The following is a 19,477-nucleotide window of genomic DNA, read 5'->3' on the forward strand; positions in this document are numbered from 1 at the left end:
GTCACTGTACTGGAGTAAATCCTGCACCAGCCTGATGTTATCATGTATTGATCTTTTGGACATAAAACCTGTGTGTGTTTCAGGAATAACCTCCTTAAGGCCAGTCTTTAATCTATTTGTGTAGATATACATCAGTAGTTTGTAATCACAGTGTAGAAGGTGGTTGTCTAGAACCTTGCTGTCTCTTCCTGTTTGGGTTTCAGGGTGATGACGCCCTGCTTCAGGCTGAGAGGAAGTGAATTATTACATAAGATCTCTGTAAAAACATGGAATATAAATTCTAAGATAACCCTAGAAATGTCTGTATAGATTGGCAGTAAGGCCGTCAGGGCCGGGGGTTTATCCAGTTTCAAGCACATGGTGGCGCTGTCTAGTTCTTCCATATTAATATCTTTGTCACAGTTTTCCTTGAAATCCTCAGAGATTTGAGGGACGAAGTCTTTGACTTGGTCTAGCAGAAGGTTTTGATGAAAGTTGCTAATTTCTTTTGCAATTAGAATTTGGTCTGTGTTGATGGTTCAGAGTCCAGCTCTTCTTCTGTTCTCTGCTTTCAGCCAATCACCTGCAGCTCCGCGGTAACCATGGTAACGGTTTATGGAAATTCTCGCCAGAACAGGCCGAGTGTTTCCGTCAGCAGCTTTGTGCTGCAATAATCGTGCAGAGGAGAAGCTGATGGCTCCGTCTCCCTCCATGATTCAGGAAACCCGCTGAAGGACATTTCAGTCTGTTTCACATATAAAAGTTTAATGTTTGTCATGTTTACCAAGCTTTTCACAATAACTCATTTAAATGTCCGTCTGTGTCAGTTTGATCCAAATTAGTTTCAGCTGAAGCTAAATAAGAACATAAAGAGCAACAAAGACTTTGGGCTGAAGTCAGGTTGTTCTGTTGAATTTAACCGATGCTCAGAGAAATCCACAGACATTATTGTAAATTATCACACATCCACTTTATATAGTATTTAGTATTTTTGTAATTTAAATCTGACTAATTACATGAACAGTTTGTATTGTAGGGTGCTTTCTGTGTGTTCGGGTTAAAAGGAACCTTTCTGAAAAGTTCAACTTCAACCTACAGGGTTTTTACTGGGACTTTATGAAACAGAAATCTTCAAAATTTCTGTTAAAGTTTGAAGTTCTACGCTTGTGTGGAAATTTAAAACTATGCAGATTTTTGAACTTATTTTTAAAAAATTAATCATGATATTGTGGTAAATCCAGTGGTGATGATGTCGATAAAACAATAATGCCCATTATTATCCTTTTCTATCCAATAATTACTATTGTTGACAGACTTCCGTCCGCTGGGGGCGCCGCAGGAACTGTCGTTCCAAACCGCCACCGGAAGTGGTGGATTTGACCCGGAGAAAGTTCGCAAAGCTGCTTCTATAACAGCATGTAGCCGCATCGTTGGAGCGCAGCAGAACCCAGAACCGGATCCGAAATTTACCCGTGGTCCTTTTTAACCTTTTAGGATTTTATAAACCGACCGAAAAAAGTCTGCAAATATGGGAGTTCCGGCTTTTTTCCGCTGGCTGAGCCGGAAGTACCCGTCGATAATCGTCCACTGTGTGGAGGAGAAGGTGAGCTAGCATCGTTAGCACGGAAAACAACCCGGGTTGGCTTCACGTACCAGCCTGGAGAGACACAATTAAACAGCCTTTAATGTTCATGAACCCGTTTAAACCTGTTTAAACCGGGAGAAGGAGGCATGTTAAGGGAAATATCCCGGGTTATCCTCCAGTTCCATCCTCCTGTTTGTGGAGTAAAGCAGCAGTTTTAGTAGCTGTGTTTACGTATCGACGTGATCAGGTTCCCGTGGAACAGGTGGATTTTCTGGAGCATCTGCTCCTCATCAGAAATAAGTTCTGGTTGTTTCAGGACGATCAGCTGCTTCCTCGTGGTTTTGTCTTGTATCCCAGTGAAACCAGTTGGTTTTTTCCACAGGGGAAGGAGTGTAACGGCGTTCGCATCCCGGTGGACACGACCAAGCCGAACCCCAACGAGGTGGAGTTTGATAACCTGTACCTGGACATGAACGGGATCATCCACCCGTGCACCCACCCTGAGGACAAGTAGGAGCCTGATTCTGCAGCTCAGCTCTCATGTAGTTAGAAATAGAAACTTTTTGGCTTCAGAATGAAAAGATAAAGATGTTTTTTTTCCAGGCCCGCTCCAAAGAATGAGGATGAGATGATGGTGGCGATATTTGAGTACATCGACCGCCTGTTCAACATCGTGCGCCCCAGGCGGGTTCTCTACATGGCCATCGACGGAGTGGTGAGTCCCTCACGTCTGAATCAAACCTCTGAGAACCGCGGTTCACGGGCCTTCTCCTGGCCACTCTTCAGGCTCCTCGGGCCAAAATGAACCAGCAGCGCTCCCGGCGGTTCCGGGCCTCCAAGGAGGGGGCGGAGCTGACGGAGGAGAAGAACCGCATGAGGGAGGAGGTCATCCAGAGAGGTGTGTGACATGTTTAACCTGCCTTATGGGGTTAAATCGACCTGAACCTGAATCAGCTCCAGGTCCGGGCGATGTGGGTGGAGCAGCAGTCGGCCATCATGGTTTCACAGCCAGACTTTCTGTTCCTCTTTGCTCCAGAGAAACGGGAAACCATTGTGACTATTTTCATCTGTCTGCAGGAACGGATCAAAGATGGCGACTAGTTGAACGCGTTGATGCTCATGTTCTTCTTTCTGCACATAGTTATGTTTCACATGGACCGATTCATGAACTGTTAGCAGGAATCATCTGCTTTACATCACAGAACCTGAAATCTGATCTGTAATGAATGAGAAATATTTATAACATAATCTAAATGCCTTTATTAAACACCGATCAATAGATACCATGTTGTTAAAATAATCTTAACAGATTTTTTTTTATAATTGTTGTAATCAAACATTTATATTGATACACGCAGAAGAGTAGGAAGTGTTTTTTCTAATCAGAATGATGATGTCGACAATTAGAAAATGAGAGGAATCACCTGTGAGGTGAAGCTCCGCCCACTTTGCGTCTGCTTGTTGGCAGGAGGATATCTTCCACCAGAGGAGATCAAGGAGCGATTCGACAGCAACTGCATCACTCCTGTAAGTGCTGCGCTGGCTGTGATTGGTTGGTGTCTGCAGGGTTAAAGGTCACATTTTTCTGCAGGGCACAGAGTTCATGGATAACCTGGCTCAGTGTCTGCGTTACTACGTGGCGGAGCGGCTCAGTAACGACCCGGGATGGAAGAATGTGGTGGTGAGTTTCTCCTGACAGAACCGCACTCCGGACGTGATCCATTTCACTCCGATCCGTTTGTTCCCATCCAGGTTTTCCTGTCTGACGCCAGCGTTCCAGGGGAAGGAGAACACAAGATCATGGATTTCATCAGGAGACAAAGAGGTACGCTCCAAGACTTCTGCACAGACCCGTTCAGCCGTGGCACCAAAAACATAGAGTAACAATCATTTTTACATAAAAACATCTAAACATCATAAATGACATGAGACACAAAAATTATACCAACCACCTTAAATACATAATTTAATACAAAATGAAAAGCTTTATTATGGAAGCAAGTTTAAACTAACGTTTTAAAAGACGGTGAACTAAATAAAAAATTCATCCTGGCAGAAAACCTGCAGCCGAGCAAAAACATAAAAACCTTTTTCATCTCATTAAAGGATTTAATGCCGTTTTATATTTAGTAACAGAAATGTGAAAAACATGAAAGTTAATATCGGGAGAGATTTTCACACACACACAGAATAACAAGGCGTGTCCTCTACAGCTCAGCCCAACCACGACCCGAACACACACCACTGTCTGTGCGGCGCCGACGGTAAGACCTCTCTCTCTGTTGGTCCTGGTTCCAGTCATGGTCCTGGTTCAACCGTGGTTCTGCTCTGTTCCCCAGCTGACCTCATCATGCTGGGCCTGGCCACCCATGAGCCAAACTTCACCATCATCAGGGAGGAGTTCAAGCCCAACAAGCCGCGGCCGTGTTCGCTGTGCGGCCAGACGGGCCACGAGATCAAGGACTGTCAGGGCGTGGCGCGCCAGAAGCAGGGAGAGGTCTGCCTGCACCCGCCGCGCACTTCACTATGTTACACTGTATTCACTTTTGCTGGGAGCCTCCTTGTCTTTGTTGGAGCTTTATTTAAAGTCTTTTTTTCTTCTGTATTATTCCTTTTTGATATTTGTTTTCTTTTTATTATATTTTAGTATATTTCTTTGCATTTTGTTTGTGTAAAATTTTTTGTATTTTGTCATTATTATATTTAAAATATATTTATTTTTAATTGAAATGTTTATTTTTTGCATTTATTTTTCGTTGTTTTTTTTTTTTTAAATGACAATAGTTGAAATAAATCCATCTGTCTTTCAGCATGATGAGTTCGCCGGCGCCATGCCTGCAGCCGAGCAGGAGTTCATCTTCATCAGGCTCTGCGTCCTGAGGGAGGTCTGTCACTCTTCATCACTCTTCATCACTCCGGTCCAGTTTTAGTCAGGATCCAGTTCAGGTTCTGTAGTTGGTGTCAGATAAACATGGAGGATCCAAACCAAACATTCATTAATTGTATGTGGAGTTGAATCACGGACCTGCAGCTGAGTGCTGTGTGTGTGTGTGTGTGGTCAGTACCTGTCCAGAGAGCTGACCATGGCCAGCCTGCCGTTCCCCTTCGACTTTGAGAGGAGCGTGGACGACTGGGTCTTCATGTGCTTCTTCGTGGGAAACGACTTCCTGCCTCACCTTCCTTCCCTGGAGATCAGGTGAGTCTGCAGGAAGATAAACTACTTTCCTGATTGGACAATAACTGTAATAATTATTTAATGATGATGTAAATGTTAATCTGGATTATTTAATCCCTGCTGACAAGGCAAACTTTTCTATAAAACTGTAGAAATGAGCAGAAAATAATTGAACATTCAGCAGCTTGAGTTTATTTATTTTGATCATTTCTCTGTTTTTATCTTTGGCTGTTTGTGGAGATTTATCAGATGATTTAACTTCAGGCTAGTTCAAGTTTAGCTTTTCTAAATTCGAATAAAAACCTCAACATGAGTTTGTCAGGACAGCAGACGGCCTTTAGTTGTGCTGAGAAGCAGCTGATTGTAGTGGTTCTGATTGACAGCGGCGCTCCGTCTGGTTTGGTGTTTCAGGTCCGAAGCGTTTATGGGTGCAGATGAGGTTCCAGTTAATCAGCTAATCCTCGCGGCTCCTGGTTGATCCTCTGAATGAGCGCTGGCATTTTAATCACGATCCATAATTAGCATTTTAAATCAGCGCCTCGGTTCTGCTCCTCTCTGCGCTCAGGCTGCCGATCTGCTGCTGCAGAGGTTTGGGGCTGAAAAGGTTCAGAAATGAGATTTTTTGTGATTGTCGGATGGAAACATTTTAAACGTGTTCGACGCTCCACTCTAGAGGTTTTCTGTTGAATCCAATAAAAACTGAAATGATCTGAAGCAGAAACACGGACCGGACCGGACCGGGTTTCCACATGGACTTGAAAAGTCTGGAAAACTATGGCACCGCTAGCTAAACTGTTAGCTGTGCTAACCTTAAAGCAGTAATCATAAGCTTTAGTTTGGCTAACGGTAAAGCTCTATATTAACATGATAGTCAGCAGAGGCTAATGCTAAGGCGCTACGCTATCACAGTATGTAGCAAATCACAGGTGTAGAATATAAAAATGTTAAAAAATTATACTAGAACTGTATTTAGTGTAAGCTAATGCTAATACTCTTCCCATGCTAACACATGTGCTACAACATGGTACATCACCCCCTGCAGGGCTGTATTTGTCATTACACACATTCCTGCAGCTTTGATCCTCAGGAAGTGATTCTTTAGAACAAACCTTTCATGGTTTAGTTTTGCTAACTCTGCTAGTGATTTAACGTAGCTCACCACAGAACTGGACATCAGCAGATCTCCAAACAGTGATGCATTCTGGGTACAGAATAAACGCCAACTTCTGCAGCAAATCACAGGTGTAGAATACAAAAGGAAACAGAACTGCTGCCTAAATGGACTTCAAAATAAGAGCATGAACTTGAACAGTTCAAAATCTGAATTAATGGGGCCAATGAGAAAACTGCTGGTTCTGGTCCAGTCAAACAGCTGATCTGAGGTTTCCAGATAATAAGAAATAAATTATCTAAAGATGATGTATGCTTCTGGACTCCAAAAAATAAAATTATTTACTGGAGCAGAACCAGCCTGGAGTCTCAGATCTGGTTAATAAATTACAGCTTAAGAACTTCAGCTCCTCTTCATCTTCATCTCCTGTCGTCCCCACAGAGAAGGCGCCATCGACCGGCTGGTCAGCATCTACAAGGACGTGGTGCACAAGACCGGAGTGAGTATCTGACTCGGTCCGGTCAGACCTGGTCTGTCCGGTCGGTCTGTCTCTGACCTCCGGCGTTCTTCTGCAGGGCTACCTGACACAGAACGGGTTCGTGAACCTGGAGCGGGTGGAGATGATCATGCAGGCGGTGGGCGTGGCCGAGGATAACATCTTCAGGAAGCGCAAAGAGGACGATGTGAGACGCCGGAGGACGGAGGAACCGTGCTCTGTGGCTGCTCCTCTAAACTTCCTCTTTCTTCCTGCAGGAGAACTTCAAGAGGAGAAACAAGGAGAAACGGAAGAGGATGAAGGTGAGTCCAGCTGCCAGTCCCGACCTCTGACCCGTCCTTCGGGTGCGTCATGCGTTTTCTCCACCCACAGGCCGAGCAGCAGGGTCCGGCTTTCATGACCTCGGGTCAGTTCGCCCCCCAGGCCCTGGGCAGGAGGGACCGTCCTGAGCCGGTCCACAACGCTCGCTACCAGGCCTACGACATGAGGATGCAGTCGGTCGAGCAGCACAACAAGGTAGCATCAGCTCAGCTAACGTTCAGGTGGCGATCAGGTAGCATTGTCTCTGTGGTCAGAAGGCTCCGCCCCCTCTGCAGATGTTCTTGTTTTTATAAATTTTTCCAGCATGATAAATGAAGATGGTGAACCTTAGAAGTGTCTGAAGCAGAAAAGATTTGAGGTTATGAGTGGAATCCCGTCGGTGTGCAGGGACGGGTTCTGGAGGCCAGTTCAGACTGAATGCAGAGTTTAAATCCTCGTTTTCTCCAATCGTTTGTTTCTGTCTGGTTTCTCCTGCAGGATGCAGCTCAGTCTCTGAAGTCCATGATGAAGAACGGAGGCAGGGTGAGTTCACTCACTTCTCTCTCACGCTCTTTTCTTTTTACATATTTAGAATATTTTCTACACATTTAAACTCAAAGGGAAACATGAAGGTACTGACAGTGCAGACTGTATATTTGATTTATTATTTTCTATTCAGGAACGCTCAGTAGTTTCTAGAACAGCTGGTTCCGGAGCAGATCTGCCCCCTGGCCTCAGTAAATGAGTATTGTTGCCATAGACTGACTGCAGCTGTTTGTGGGTTTTGTTGCCCTGCTCAGTCGTCTGCAGGCGTGAGCGACGGCACAGACCGAGGAGTCAAAAGGAAATGTGAGGACAGCGACAGCGAGCCGGAGCCCGAAGACAACGTCAGGTCAGGCGTTTACCATCACTCTGTTTGACTGCAGGCCGGAACCGGGTCAGAACCAGACACTGACACCGCTCCAGTCACAACTCCTGAGTATCTGTCTTGAAAACATCAGAACTGCTTCTAAGCTAAACTTTGAACTGATTCCACTCCTGAATCAGATCAGCTGCAGGCACTGAACCCTCCCCATTGCTCCCAGTGCTTCCAGTGCTCCCAGTGCTCTGCTTCCCTCCCAGCCTGATTAATATGGAAATCAGGAACGTGGCAGTAAATTCCTCAGTGATGCTCTCCTCAAAGCTCCTAAATCCACCGAGCTAAATTGGTATTCATGCTGCCTCCTCCCCCCCCGCCACTTACACACACTTACCCCCTTGTGTGTAAGTGTGTGTCTGTGTGTGTAAGTGTGTGTCTGTGTGTGTAAGTGTGTGTCTGTGTGTGTGTTGCTGCAGGCTGTGGGAGGAGGGCTGGAAGCAGAGATACTATAAGACCAAGTTTGACGTGGACGTGTCCGACGACGGCTTCAGGAAGAAGGTGGTGCGCTCCTACGTGGAGGGGCTGTGCTGGGTGCTGCGCTACTACTACCAGGTAATCGGGACACGCTGGCTGGTTCTGGCTGAACCGGAACCAGAACCGGGACCCATCACTAGTCGGTTCCACCTGTGCTGTTGCAGTACTCCAGTATTAACTTCCACTAAATATCATGTTAGCATAGCGCTTTAGCATTAGCTTCCTCTACATACCATGTTGTTGTAGCGTGTTAGCGTAGCTAGCTTTTAGCGTCGGAGCGTCAGGAAACTGGTTGGCCAGAATCCCAGAATGTTTCCCAACAGGACAGTGATCCCAAACACGAGTCCAATCGGGAACATTTTGGTTCTGATCCGGTCCGTTTGCTTCTCACACACAAGGAAAATTGTTCTGTGGGTTCTTTAATAGAAGTTTGAGGTCAAAGGTCATGGTTCTTTAGTTTTTCACTGAGCTTAGAGAGCTTCAGAGTTTTTTTCTCTTGATGCATTTAAGGACTGGAAATGGTGGGAATTCTAAGTTCTGATGCATTCAAAGGAACCGGATTATTCAGGATAACCGAAACCAAAACGTTCCAAATAAATTACTAAAACTCCCAGGTGGTCCTTGTGGATCGGCGGGAGTTCTGACTGGACCGCTCCGGTTCCGGCCCCGTTCTCCTTGTAGATGTTGAAGCAGCCGGGTGAAACGTTTGGGAATCCCTCCAACAACAGGATGCTGCTGGTCCAAACTGGGAGCGCTGTTTTTCCGGCTGGTTCCTCTCACGAGAGCCTGACGGGACGGGCTGCAGCGACCCGGCCCTGGTTGAAGTGTGACCTTTGACCCCAGAGCTCCTCCTGAATCTCTAATGCAGCTGATGAACTCTTTGATTGACCCGGTCCGGTCCGGTTCTGCTCGTTCTGAATGTGAGCGGGAGTGGTGCTAACGCTGCGGCGCCAGCCCTCAGAGGTTCATCATCCCGGACGGATCGGCCCGGTTCTGCTCTCCGGCTTTGGTCCCGGGGGTCGGTTCTGAAGGGCCCGGCGCCCCCCGGTGGACGGGGACGTGCCTGTCCTCTACTGCTGCAGATTATGATCAGGCACGCCTCGGCCGACCCAAACCTCACAGGACCCCAGGACACTGAGAGGATCAGAACCAAACCTGGGCTCTGGGTCAGAACCGCTCTGTTTAAATCCTCCAGCTGGTTGCCATGGAAACGGCTCCCTAATCGGCCGATTCGTTTAATCTTTATTTTTTTAACTACAATTCTTTTAGTTGAGTTTTAAATTTTTTATCTAAACTTTTTATTTAAAAAATGTTAGTTTAGTTAAACATTTTATTATTTTATTGTTATTTAATTACAGATCTTTTCATCTTTTTAGTAGTTACTCTAATGTTTAAATATTTAGAACATTTAATTCTAAATTAATAAATTGAAACTATGTTTTAATTAGTTATGAATATAATTTGTTTATTTATGGATCTGATTTGTAGTGTGATCACATCTATGGATGAAACTCATTAATCGGTTCTGGTTCTGTTGGGTCGCTCTGATGAGAAGCCGCCCGTTTTGCTGAGGTTGATGGTGGCGGTTCAGATGGAGATCGGGTCGCTGAACGCTGTGGCGGCTTCTTAAAGCGACGAAGGCCGGCTGGGATTACTGGGATTACTGGGATTATTCCCGGGAATAAATGGCGGTCAAAAAGCATTTCGTCATTGCAGCTTCTGATTGATTGATCTGGGATCTGTTATAGATTTTATATCGATTCGACATTCTTATCAGTTTCTGATTACTTTCTAAAATAATTTAATCCAGATTATTGTTTTCATTTTCCTTCCTGATTTATTTTAGAATGAACACTTTGACGCTTCTAGGAAATTTATTTGGTTTTCTTAAACCGATGCTGGACCTTGATCAGAATCAGTGCCGGGCCTGGTTCTGGTTCTGGTTCTGGTTCTGGTTCTGACCCGTTCCCTCCTGCAGGGCTGCGCCTCCTGGAAGTGGTTCTTCCCGTTCCACTACGCTCCGTTCGCCTCCGACTTCAGAGACATCCAGGAAATGTTTTCAGAGTTCGAGAAGGACACCAAGCCGGTGAGGAGGTTCTGGGTTTATCGGGTTGGGCCGGAACCGCTCGCCCGTCCGGTTCTGACCGCTCTGCTGTTCTGTTCAGTTCAAGCCTCTGGAGCAGCTGATGGGAGTGTTTCCTGCCGCCAGTGGGAACTTCCTGCCGCCCACATGGAGGAACCTGATGATGAGCGCGGTGAGTTGGCCAGCAGGAAGTGATGCGCAGGAAGTTACCTGTTTGACCCGCTGCTGTGCTGCAGGATTCCTCCATCATCGACTTTTACCCCGACGACTTCGCCATCGACCTGAATGGGAAGAAGTACGCCTGGCAGGGTGAGATCACTTCCTGTCAGCATGCTGATGACATTATTATGACATCATAGCGCAGCTTTCAGCAGACGGTATTTTTTTCCTCCAATCTGTCTTGTTCCTGCTCCCTCCTGAAGGCGTGGCCCTGCTGCCGTTTGTGGATGAGCGCCGACTGAGGGCGGCTCTGGCTGACGTTTACCCCGACCTGACGCCCGAAGAAGGTGAGACCAGGTCACCGCACCTGGTGGGAAGGGGTCACCTGGTGGGAAGGGGTCACCTGGTGTTGTCTTGGTGTTTGGTGGGGTTAAGGCGACCTCTAGTGGTGGGACATGATACTCCAGCCGGACCCAAACGGCCTCCTGTAGCTGTGTTGCATTATGGGATGTGGTGAACAAACATTTCATGAAAGTGTAAAGCTGCAACTTTCAGGACGTCTGGCAACCCGAAAACGCAACAAGCTGCAAATACAGCAACTTTGTTCAAAAAGACCGGGTTCTGCTGCCTCGGACCCGTCCAGAACCTGCCTCTCTCTGTGTTGCAGTGCGGAGGAACAGTCTGGGCAGCGACATCTTGTTCCTGGGCAGATCTCACCCGCTGTTCGACTTCATCCATGAGCTGTACCGCTCAGAGACCCAGGAGGTACCAGAACCAGACCCAGAACCTCTGTTGTGGGGTTTCTGGTGGTAAAGCGGCTCTGCGTCTCTTCCAGGAGGCCCCGGTTCCGGCGGAGCTCTGCCACGGCATCCAGGGAACGCTGAACCTGGACGACAACCCCATCCTTCCAGACGAGTAAGAACCTGAGCAGGCTTTTCCCAGAGTTCTGCTGGAACCCGACCCAGAAATGAGCTGGTTCTGTTTGTGCTCCTTAGGACGGTGAAGTCGCCTGTTCCTCTACTCAGAGACATTTCACTCAACAGCTCCATCAAGTGAGTCCATGTTAAAAAATCATTGTTCTTGTATTTAACTAAACTTTTTAATGAACAAAAATAAGTGTAAATTAAATACTAATAAATAAAATTAATAAGGTATTCAATTAGTTTTTTATGAACAAAATAAAATCTAAAGTTTAATTTATTTTTAACTAACTTTGCAGCATGTTTGGCCCCGGGGGGCCACCGTAGAAGCTGCTGTTTGGCTCATTCAGACCAGTTTTTAATGGTCTCCGTCGGCTGGGAGCAGAAATGCTGTAAACTCTTTTCTCTCCCTGCAGTGTGAAGTTCAGGGATCCTCAGTTCGCTGAAGGCTTCGTGTTCAAAGCGGTTCTTCTGCCGGGAGCCAAGTAAGAACGTTTCCTTCCAGGAACCAGTTGTTGTTCTTTCTGCTGCTAGTTTTACTGGGAACCTCCAGGATTATCTGGAAACAAAGACGTTTCACATCTCATTCAGAGTCCTTGTGGGATTTTATAGAAGTGAAGGCAGACGGCACCAGTTTAACCAGTTTATCTTTTCCAGGATGCCCAGCAAGGTGCTGAAACCAGAAGACTATGAGCGAGGGGCCCGGGGCCCCTGGAGGCCCCAGCTGGGCTTCAACCCCAACAGGCAGCAGGCCCACCTGGACCAGGCTGGCTTCCGGGCGCTGGGGTAACCATGGCAACGCTCAGACCGTCTGAACAAAAACAACCAATCAGAGCCAGGAGGATGAGTGCTGCCAATCATCCTCATGATTAAATGTGCTAATGGTTACTGAAAAACTGGCTATGCTAACTAGCATTAGCATTCGTACAGGCTTCGTGGCAAACTAGCTGTAGCGTAGCAGCAGGTACATCAGTGTGATTGACAGCGCTAAGACCCTCCTCCTGGCTCTGATTGGTAGATTGTGACTGGTGTGTTTCTAATGTGGGACTGGGAGGACTGGGATAGTAGATTGATGTGATCTGGTGATCATTTGAACAAATGTGTAAAAATAAGATTTGTTAAGAAAGTAAAATTCTGCAGCTTTGATTTCTGAGTTCCAGATGAAATGAAAACCAGCAGAACCTGCATCAGCTGTGCCGCTCATCAGCGGGCCCAATGCGCCCCCCCCCCCGGCTGGCGGGGCGCGGCCCCCATCAGCCAGCTGTGATTGCAGTCTGCAGCAGGCTGGAATTATCATCAGGGAAATGGGAATAATTGAACATCTGGACGTTTCTGTTTGGAAGATAATTAGTCAGCGATTAGAGGATCAGAACCAGCAGAGTCCAGTTAGAGAGCAATCAGAGCTCAGTGGTTTACTGGTTTTACTGGTTGTCCCCCTGCAGCCACAGCCTGCCCAGAGCCCAGCAGTTCAGAGGTCAGTACAGCAACGCTGCACCGCCCAGCAGCTACCACCAGGGGAGCTACAGCCGCCACGCCCACAGCAGCGGCCAGCAGCACTTCCAGCGTAAGACTCCGCCGCCTCTGACCCGACCTCTGACCCACCAGACACAACCTCCGTCTGCCGGGCCACTAGGGGGCAGCACCTTCCTCGGGAAACTGATGGGAATGAGATGAGACAGGAAGTGACATGGAATTTATAGAGACTTTGTATAGGCCGTTTGCTGAAAGAGCAACGCACTGAGTGGGAATGAAGACAAACTGAACTATAATTAATATTTTCCATTAAAGATAAAAACTTCTTGGCCTGTGAATTCTAGCAGAACTCCTCTAGTCTGAGCTTCAGCTGGTTCACATTCTGGAAAATAATCTGTTAGCATCCAGTTATCAATCAGTTGATCAATAACTGGTGGAAATGCTGGAGGAGCCGCTGGACTCTGAGTTGCCGCTCCGTCTGACTCCAGACGCTCCAGATTTCAGGTTAGATCAGGGGTGGGCAACTCCAGGCCTCGAGGGCCGGACTCCTGCAACTTTTAGATGCATCTCCACTTCAACACACCTGAGTCAAATAATGAGGTCATTAGCAGGACTCTGGAGAACCTGACTGCACTTGGGAGGTGATTCAGCTGCTGGATTCAAGTGTGTTGGACCAGGGAGACTTGCAAGAGTTGCAGGACACCGGCCCTCGAGGACCAGGATTGCCCACCCCTGGGTTAGATACTGACGGCTATATCCTCTGAGCAGAACCTCTGCAGCGGCCCGTTAGCAGGCTGCAGCTGCTGAGGGCGGTTACTAATTACGGAGACTGACAGCGGCCCTCTTGTCCTCTTTGAGGGACGCGATGGACAGGACAGCGCCTCATAATTGGACTGACTGACTGGGTGGGTGGGTGGTCCACTTCAACTCTGCTGCTGGAGATCAACCAGAGAGAGAGAATGGGCCTGCTGCTTGACCCCACACACACACCAACACGCACACACTCTTGCACTCACTCCCATCAGCCTGATAAACTGACCAACCGATTCCAGAACGTTGGAAAGGATTCATGGATTCAGCAACTTTTATTAATAAAATCTGAAAAGTGCGGCTTGCTCTCACTTTACTGCACTTCAATCCTGGCCACTTGATTGGTAGAAAGCTGTGATGACGTCAGAGCTTGATCTCCAGAGGATCTACAGAGATCCACAGCTCAGGTGGGAGGCCTGGCCAACATGGAGGACTTCAGCTGGTCGATCACAGTTAGCATGCTAGCACCCATCGCTCCGAATTAGCATGCTAGCACCCATCGCTCTGAGTTAGCATGCTAGCACCCATCGCTCCGAATTAGCATGCTAGCACTGATCAGTAGATGTTAGCATGATGGGTTAGCATGCTAGCAGGATGGGTTCACTGCTGCTTCACTGGAGCAGCAGATCGATGATCATCGATGATTGGAAGCGATGATTGGAGCTGCAGGTTGATGGTTCTGATCCCACCAGGACAGACCGAGCCTCAGAGTTCTGGTTCTGCGTCCATGGTGAAGCTCTGGTTCCCTGGTTCTGGAAGGTTCTAACAGCGTTCGGGTCTGGACCTCCAGTGAAGCAGCTCCTGGTCCCTCTGACCCGCTTAACCCCCCCCAGCCACTCGACCCCGACCTTCCCCCCACCCCCCCTGTTAACAAACAGGCCTGCTGCAGCTGGTCGTCGCCGTGGTAACCGGTTTTTTGTGAGTCGCTGCAGCGACGGAGCCCAGGTACTTGAGGCGTCCACAATGCCGCCTGCTGAATGCTTCCCTCGTTTTCCCAACTGGAGAATGTTAATGCAGTGTTCCGGACCCGACCCCCACCGGACCCGACCCGACCCGGAGCCACTCTGAAAACCCGACAGCTGACAGTTATAAATGTTTATACAGTCAAACTGAGTCTTGGGAATGTTCCTACAATAAAACCCAAAAGTTCCTGGAACCGGAACCGGTCCTGATCCTGACTCCAGAACCGGTCCTGATTCTGTTTTGTTCCCTGCAGATTCCAGGCAGAACGCACCGCAGCGTCCGCCGCCGTCCTTCAGCAGCGTTCCGCCACCGTTCCCCAGGTGAGTTTAACGCTCCGATCCTGGTTCTGATCCGAATCACTTCAACCCAGCAAACTGTTTTACTGTCCTATGTTTGTTTTTCCAGGGAATGTTTCTGTTTAACTGTTAAAACTGAATAATTTTCCGGGTGTTTTTGTTTCTCCTGTAAAACCTCCCGGCGTTCCCGTCAGTATTCCCGCCTGCAGGCGGGTGCAGCTTCATGACTAACGCTGCGGCGGCTGTCCAGTCCGGATCCGGCTCCTGGACGCAGCTTCCCTTCGATCCGGGTCGATCCGGGTCGCTCCTCATTCCCGGAGGCTGAGCGGTTTCCTTAAGCCTCTCAGGAACTCTGAGTGGGGATTAGGCAGCGGCGTTCCGATCGGAACGCCGCTCTGAGTGTGACATGGTTCAGTAATGAGGGATGGGAGCGTCTTCATTATCCGGCCGGACGCTCCGGGAGCTGCTCCGACCCGAGCCAGAACTCCAGAACCAAAGAGGAAGTTCAGCCGCTCTGTGTTTCATTGAAACTCCCAAATTCAGGAATGTTTTTATAAAAACTCTCCATTTTCAGGACCGGAAAACTTTGGTTTCAGGAAAGAAGTGACGCTGTAAAAGTTTCCTTCAGAATCAACAAATTCACTGCAAAAACAACAAACCAGTTTTGTGGTTTCTAAACTCGTTTCTAAGGACAGGAGCTGATTTAATCATTCATATAATTTTAAAAAGTTGGATTATTTCAGTGAGAAAACATTTTTCCATGTTGTAAGTGAAGCGTTCTGCCAGCTTTTCCAACACCAGTAAATAATTTAGCTAGCTAGCTCCTGCCTTCATTGGTCTTTCAGTTCTACTGAAACTGCAGAAATATTTGGTCAAATTTAGTTTTACTAAATTAATTTCCCGCCTTTGGGAACGACCAGTTCAGAGAAATCCGGGTTTTCCTTTTAAGTGAAATAAAAGCAGATTATTTATTCCTGATTTAGTTGACTTGTCAACGTTCAGTTTCCTTCCAATGTGACACACCGGCAATGAGATGTTGACCTCTGACCTGCAGAGTGATGAGATCTAAACTGCAGAGCTCCCTGCTGTTGGGATCCGGTTCTGTCCAACCAGAACCAGTCCACTTACCGGAGTTGGCCGGAGCTAAAGACTGAGCTAGCTGAAGTGCTGTAGCTAGCCGAAGCTAACAGGAGTTAACCGGAGCTAGCCGAAGCTAACCGGCTGAACGTTGGTGTGTGCAGGCAGCAGCAGCCGTACCGCGGCGGGGGCCACGGCTGGGACCGGGCCGTCCAGGCTCAGCGGTCTGCGTACCAGCAGAACCTGAGCCGCGGCGGGGGGGGACCGGGAGGCTACCAGCAGCGCTACGACCAGCGCCAGGAAGACTGGGGCGACCGCCGTGACAACCGGGGCCAGCAGCAGGTAAACATCTGGAAACCTGTGGGATCAGATGGATCCCAGTTTAACTCTGGTTCTGACCCAGTTCTGCTCATCACATCCCGACCGGCCAGTCAGACCAGAACCACTTTGATTTTTCTGGATTTTCATCTTAAAAAAACAAAACATAAAAATCAAAGTGAAACTTTAAATAAACTGAGCTGCTGCTCATTTTATTTAAACTTCTGACTAAATTTAGTCAATATTTTAATTTTTACTTCAGATTTCTTGCATTTTTTATTTTCCCGCAGTCCGATCCGAGCTGAGTGGTGCTCCAGTTTAAACTGGCAGAGTCCCAGTTTGACTAAGAAAGTCCAGTTGATCAGAACCGAATCCGGAACCCGTCTGGGTTTTATTCCGCTCTGACATCGGAACCAAGTTAATCAATCGGTTTTCCTGCTTTTATTTTCATCCAGATATTTTTTTCCTCAACTGATCAAAAACGAAAAAGTCCCCCTTTTATTTAAAAATGTATTTACAGTTTGAAATGATGAAATATGTTTAAAATGATTAAAACAGTTTGTTAAATGTGATTATTGAAAGCAGCTTCTTTGTTTTCCAGGCCAGAGGATTCCCTCTTCCTCCTCCATCCAGACATATCCGCTGGAATAACTGAATTTTCCAGGACGGGAAATTTTTTAATGTTTTAATTTTCTCTGTACAATATTTTCATCTTTTTAAAACCAGCTTGTAAACCGTGATGTCGAAGTTTTGTTTCTGAGAGAAAATTGTGGAATAAAACAAATGTTGCTGGGATTAAATGTCTTCGGATTATTATTTTTCTCATTTTATTTAGATTCAGTTCATTGAGACAAAAGAAATTATTTTAAATACAATAAAAATCCAGTTTTTTACATGAAATATTCCATTTTTAAAACGGAAACAGTCATGCCTGAACGGAACCGACTTTCATTTCCGCTTCAGTTCTGATACCAGCGTTCCCAGTAGACTGAACCAGTTTGTTACCAGTGAACCGGAATTCTGAGGAATATTCCTGTTAATCCAGGAGGAAGTTCTGGTTCTGGTCCAGTTCGGTTTTATTTTTCCTCCATCCCGCTGGATGTCCGAGTCTCTGCGTAAAGGAACCGAGTTTTTACGCGCGGAAATAAAACTGGATCATTTTCCCTCCTGCGGTCCTGGGTCGGGAATGTTCTCTAGTTTTCCCGGTTCTACCAGGTTCGGCCGTACAGTAAATTGGACCCGAGCATGCTGCTGGTGTATTCGATGAGCGCCGCGTCCGTCTGCGTCAGGTTGATGTGCGGCTGCAGGCCGAGCGGCGGGCTGGGGCACAGATCCTCCAGCTGCTCCGGGGAGGACCGCTGGTTCTGGTTCTGGTTGGCTACCGCGTCAGCAGAGCCGGCCTGGCGGGTCCCGGTGTGGCTCGGTTCGCCCCGGCAGCTCCGATCTGCCTTGGAGAGGAGCGGGGACCTGGCGGAGGAGCGGCGGGAGGCCGCGCTCTGGCCGCCGGCCTCCTGCTGCTGCTGCTGGGCGGCCTTGTCTTTGGCCTGCCGCTTCAGCTTGTAGCGGTGGTTCTGGAACCAGATCTTGACCTGGTTCGGGCTGAGGTGGATGAGGCCGGCCAGGTGTTCCCGCTCCGGGGCGGACAGGTACTTCTGCTGCTTGAAGCGCCGCTCCAGCTCGAACACCTGCGCCTGGGAGAAAAGGACCCGCCGCTTGCGGCGCGGCGCGGCGTGGAGCGACAGCACCGGCTTGGAGCCGGGATCCATCCCGGAGAGGCTCACCGCGCCCGGGGCGCCCATCAGCCTGGAGACTGGGAGAGACCGAGTTAAAAAGTAACCTGGAAAACCCGTCAGTCAGAAATAAAAAAATATTTATGGTTAATTTTACTTTTATTCTAGTTCCTTTCTTCTCTAAATAATGAAAAATTTTAAACACATTTAAATGTTGAAAAATATATATTGAAATTGCAACGAAATTCTTTCCTTTAAGCAGATTAAAAAGTCATTTAGACTTTTATCTGCAATTCGACTAAAACTCAATTTTAAAGATTCATTTTCTTCTTTTCATGAAATTGTTTTAACTCAATTTATAAAAATGATACTTATTTTAATAAAACTTAAACAGAAAGCTGAACTATTAAATTAAAGTTTAATTCTATAGCTGCAATTCACAACAAATGTCTCAAGGGTTTTTTTACAAAAATACAATCATTTCGATTTAATCATCCAAATATCCAAAATGTTCCCAGCTATAAAACTAATTATTCAAAGCAGAATAAAAAGTTTCTATCTCAGCAGACTGACTGATGAACACAGAAACAGTTTAAAGCAGCAGTTCGCATTTTAAATAAATCACGGAGCGGTTCCGGTCGGACTCACTGCTCTGGTAGCGGGGCTCCGGGCCGCCGTACCAGGCGGCGGGCCCTCCGCCCCGCCCCGGCTCCGGGAGCAGCTCCCCGCCGCCGAAGCCCGCCGCGGCCCCGGAGAACTGCGGCACCCCGGGGGAAGCGTGGTAGGCGGGCCCGGGGCCCAGAGCTGAGGAAGAGGAGGGAGCGGACAGGTGATGATGATGATGGTGGTGGTGGTACAGGTGGTTCTGGTTCTGGATCTGGGTCCCAGCCTGACGGTAGGCCCCCAGCGGGCCGGGCTCCATCCCTCCGAACCGGCGGTACGCCTCCTCCATCGGGCTCAGGATGTCTGTGACTGAGAACGGAGTGGACAGCTTTGGGCTCATGGACAAGCTGAGCGGTCCGGTTCGGTTCGGTTCGGCTCTGTGCTGGATGCTCGTCCTCCTCCGTCTCTCTGAGGCGCGGGGGCCGCGGGCCCCGTCCCGGTGGGGGCGGAGTGACGGAGAGGTTCGGTTCGGTTCTTCAGAACTTTCTCAGATCTGCAGCAGGAAACCGCGCGTGCAGCTTTCACCTGTTCAGGTTCCTGCGATGCGGGGCGCGTGAAGAAGCGCGTGCACGAGGAGCATTCATGTGGAAAACCACGTGACGTTTCCACCTGTTGGAGGAACACAGGTCCAGATGCTCGGAACCAGCGGGTTCTGCCGCCTGCAGCGGATTTTCCTAAATGATCCAGAATAATCCAGAAACTCAATAATCCAGATCAGTTGAGTGTTTTAATAATCTGTTCATTGTTGTTTAATTTAACATTTTAATAACATTTGTACAGAAAATAAAATCATTTAAGATCAAAAACAAAAACCTTTTTATTCAGATTTTATCAGATTTTCTGGAACTTTATGTCTTTAACTGTGAAGTAAATTTAAAATATATTTACTCTAATTTCAGTTTTCATTCTTTTTTCAAAGTTACTTTTTAAATCGGAACTGATCGAT

The 19,477-nt window shown here is 47.6% G+C and overlaps 2 protein-coding genes across 3 annotated transcripts; one reads left to right on the top strand and one right to left on the bottom strand.

Annotated features, from left to right (window-relative positions):
- The first annotated feature begins 1,352 nt into the window (after positions 1–1,352).
- On the top strand, positions 1,353–16,933 carry xrn2 (5'-3' exoribonuclease 2). Of its 2 annotated transcripts, XM_028040921.1 has the most exons (31): positions 1,353–1,582; positions 1,947–2,074; positions 2,168–2,279; positions 2,351–2,462; positions 3,033–3,091; positions 3,156–3,245; positions 3,317–3,389; positions 3,778–3,828; positions 3,904–4,061; positions 4,375–4,449; positions 4,627–4,760; positions 6,292–6,349; positions 6,426–6,533; positions 6,604–6,648; positions 6,719–6,862; positions 7,145–7,189; positions 7,447–7,538; positions 7,982–8,117; positions 10,018–10,125; positions 10,205–10,294; positions 10,359–10,431; positions 10,545–10,628; positions 10,949–11,046; positions 11,117–11,196; positions 11,277–11,333; positions 11,618–11,686; positions 11,859–11,987; positions 12,644–12,765; positions 14,701–14,767; positions 15,985–16,162; positions 16,740–16,933. In XM_028040921.1, exons 1-31 carry the CDS (start codon positions 1,508–1,510, stop codon positions 16,791–16,793), a joined length of 2,904 nt encoding a protein of 967 aa, XP_027896722.1. In that variant the 5' UTR covers positions 1,353–1,507; the 3' UTR covers positions 16,794–16,933. The 2 variants fall into 2 exon arrangements, with proteins under 2 accessions (XP_027896722.1, XP_027896723.1); XM_028040922.1 differs by lacking the exon at positions 12,644–12,765.
- Positions 16,820–19,181, bottom strand: nkx2.4b (NK2 homeobox 4b). Its single transcript, XM_028040962.1, has 2 exons — positions 18,517–19,181; positions 16,820–17,948 (listed from the first exon to the last, which is right to left on the bottom strand). The coding sequence occupies exons 1-2, from the start codon at positions 18,869–18,871 to the stop codon at positions 17,347–17,349; spliced, it is 957 nt and encodes a 318-aa protein (XP_027896763.1). The 5' UTR covers positions 18,872–19,181; the 3' UTR covers positions 16,820–17,346.
- Between the last annotated feature and the right edge of the window lie 296 nt (positions 19,182–19,477).

This window comes from Xiphophorus couchianus, chromosome 15 (genome assembly GCF_001444195.1).
Source record: "Xiphophorus couchianus chromosome 15, X_couchianus-1.0, whole genome shotgun sequence".
Classification (NCBI taxonomy): Eukaryota; Metazoa; Chordata; class Actinopteri; order Cyprinodontiformes; family Poeciliidae; genus Xiphophorus; species Xiphophorus couchianus.

Excerpts from the sequence above, each read along its gene's own strand:
- nkx2.4b (XM_028040962.1), bottom strand. The coding sequence starts at position 18,871 with ATGAGCCCAAAGCTGTCCACTCCGTTCTCAGTCACAGACATCCTGAGC. Across the intron at positions 17,949-18,516 it reads GGAGCCCCGCTACCAGAGCA|TCTCCAGGCTGATGGGCGCC; the intron begins GTGAGTCCGACC and ends GGTCTCTCCCAG.
- xrn2 (XM_028040921.1), top strand. The coding sequence starts at position 1,508 with ATGGGAGTTCCGGCTTTTTTCCGCTGGCTGAGCCGGAAGTACCCGTCG. Across the intron at positions 1,583-1,946 it reads TCCACTGTGTGGAGGAGAAG|GGGAAGGAGTGTAACGGCGT; the intron begins GTGAGCTAGCAT and ends TTTTTTCCACAG. Across the intron at positions 2,463-3,032 it reads GGAGGAGGTCATCCAGAGAG|GAGGATATCTTCCACCAGAG; the intron begins GTGTGTGACATG and ends GCTTGTTGGCAG.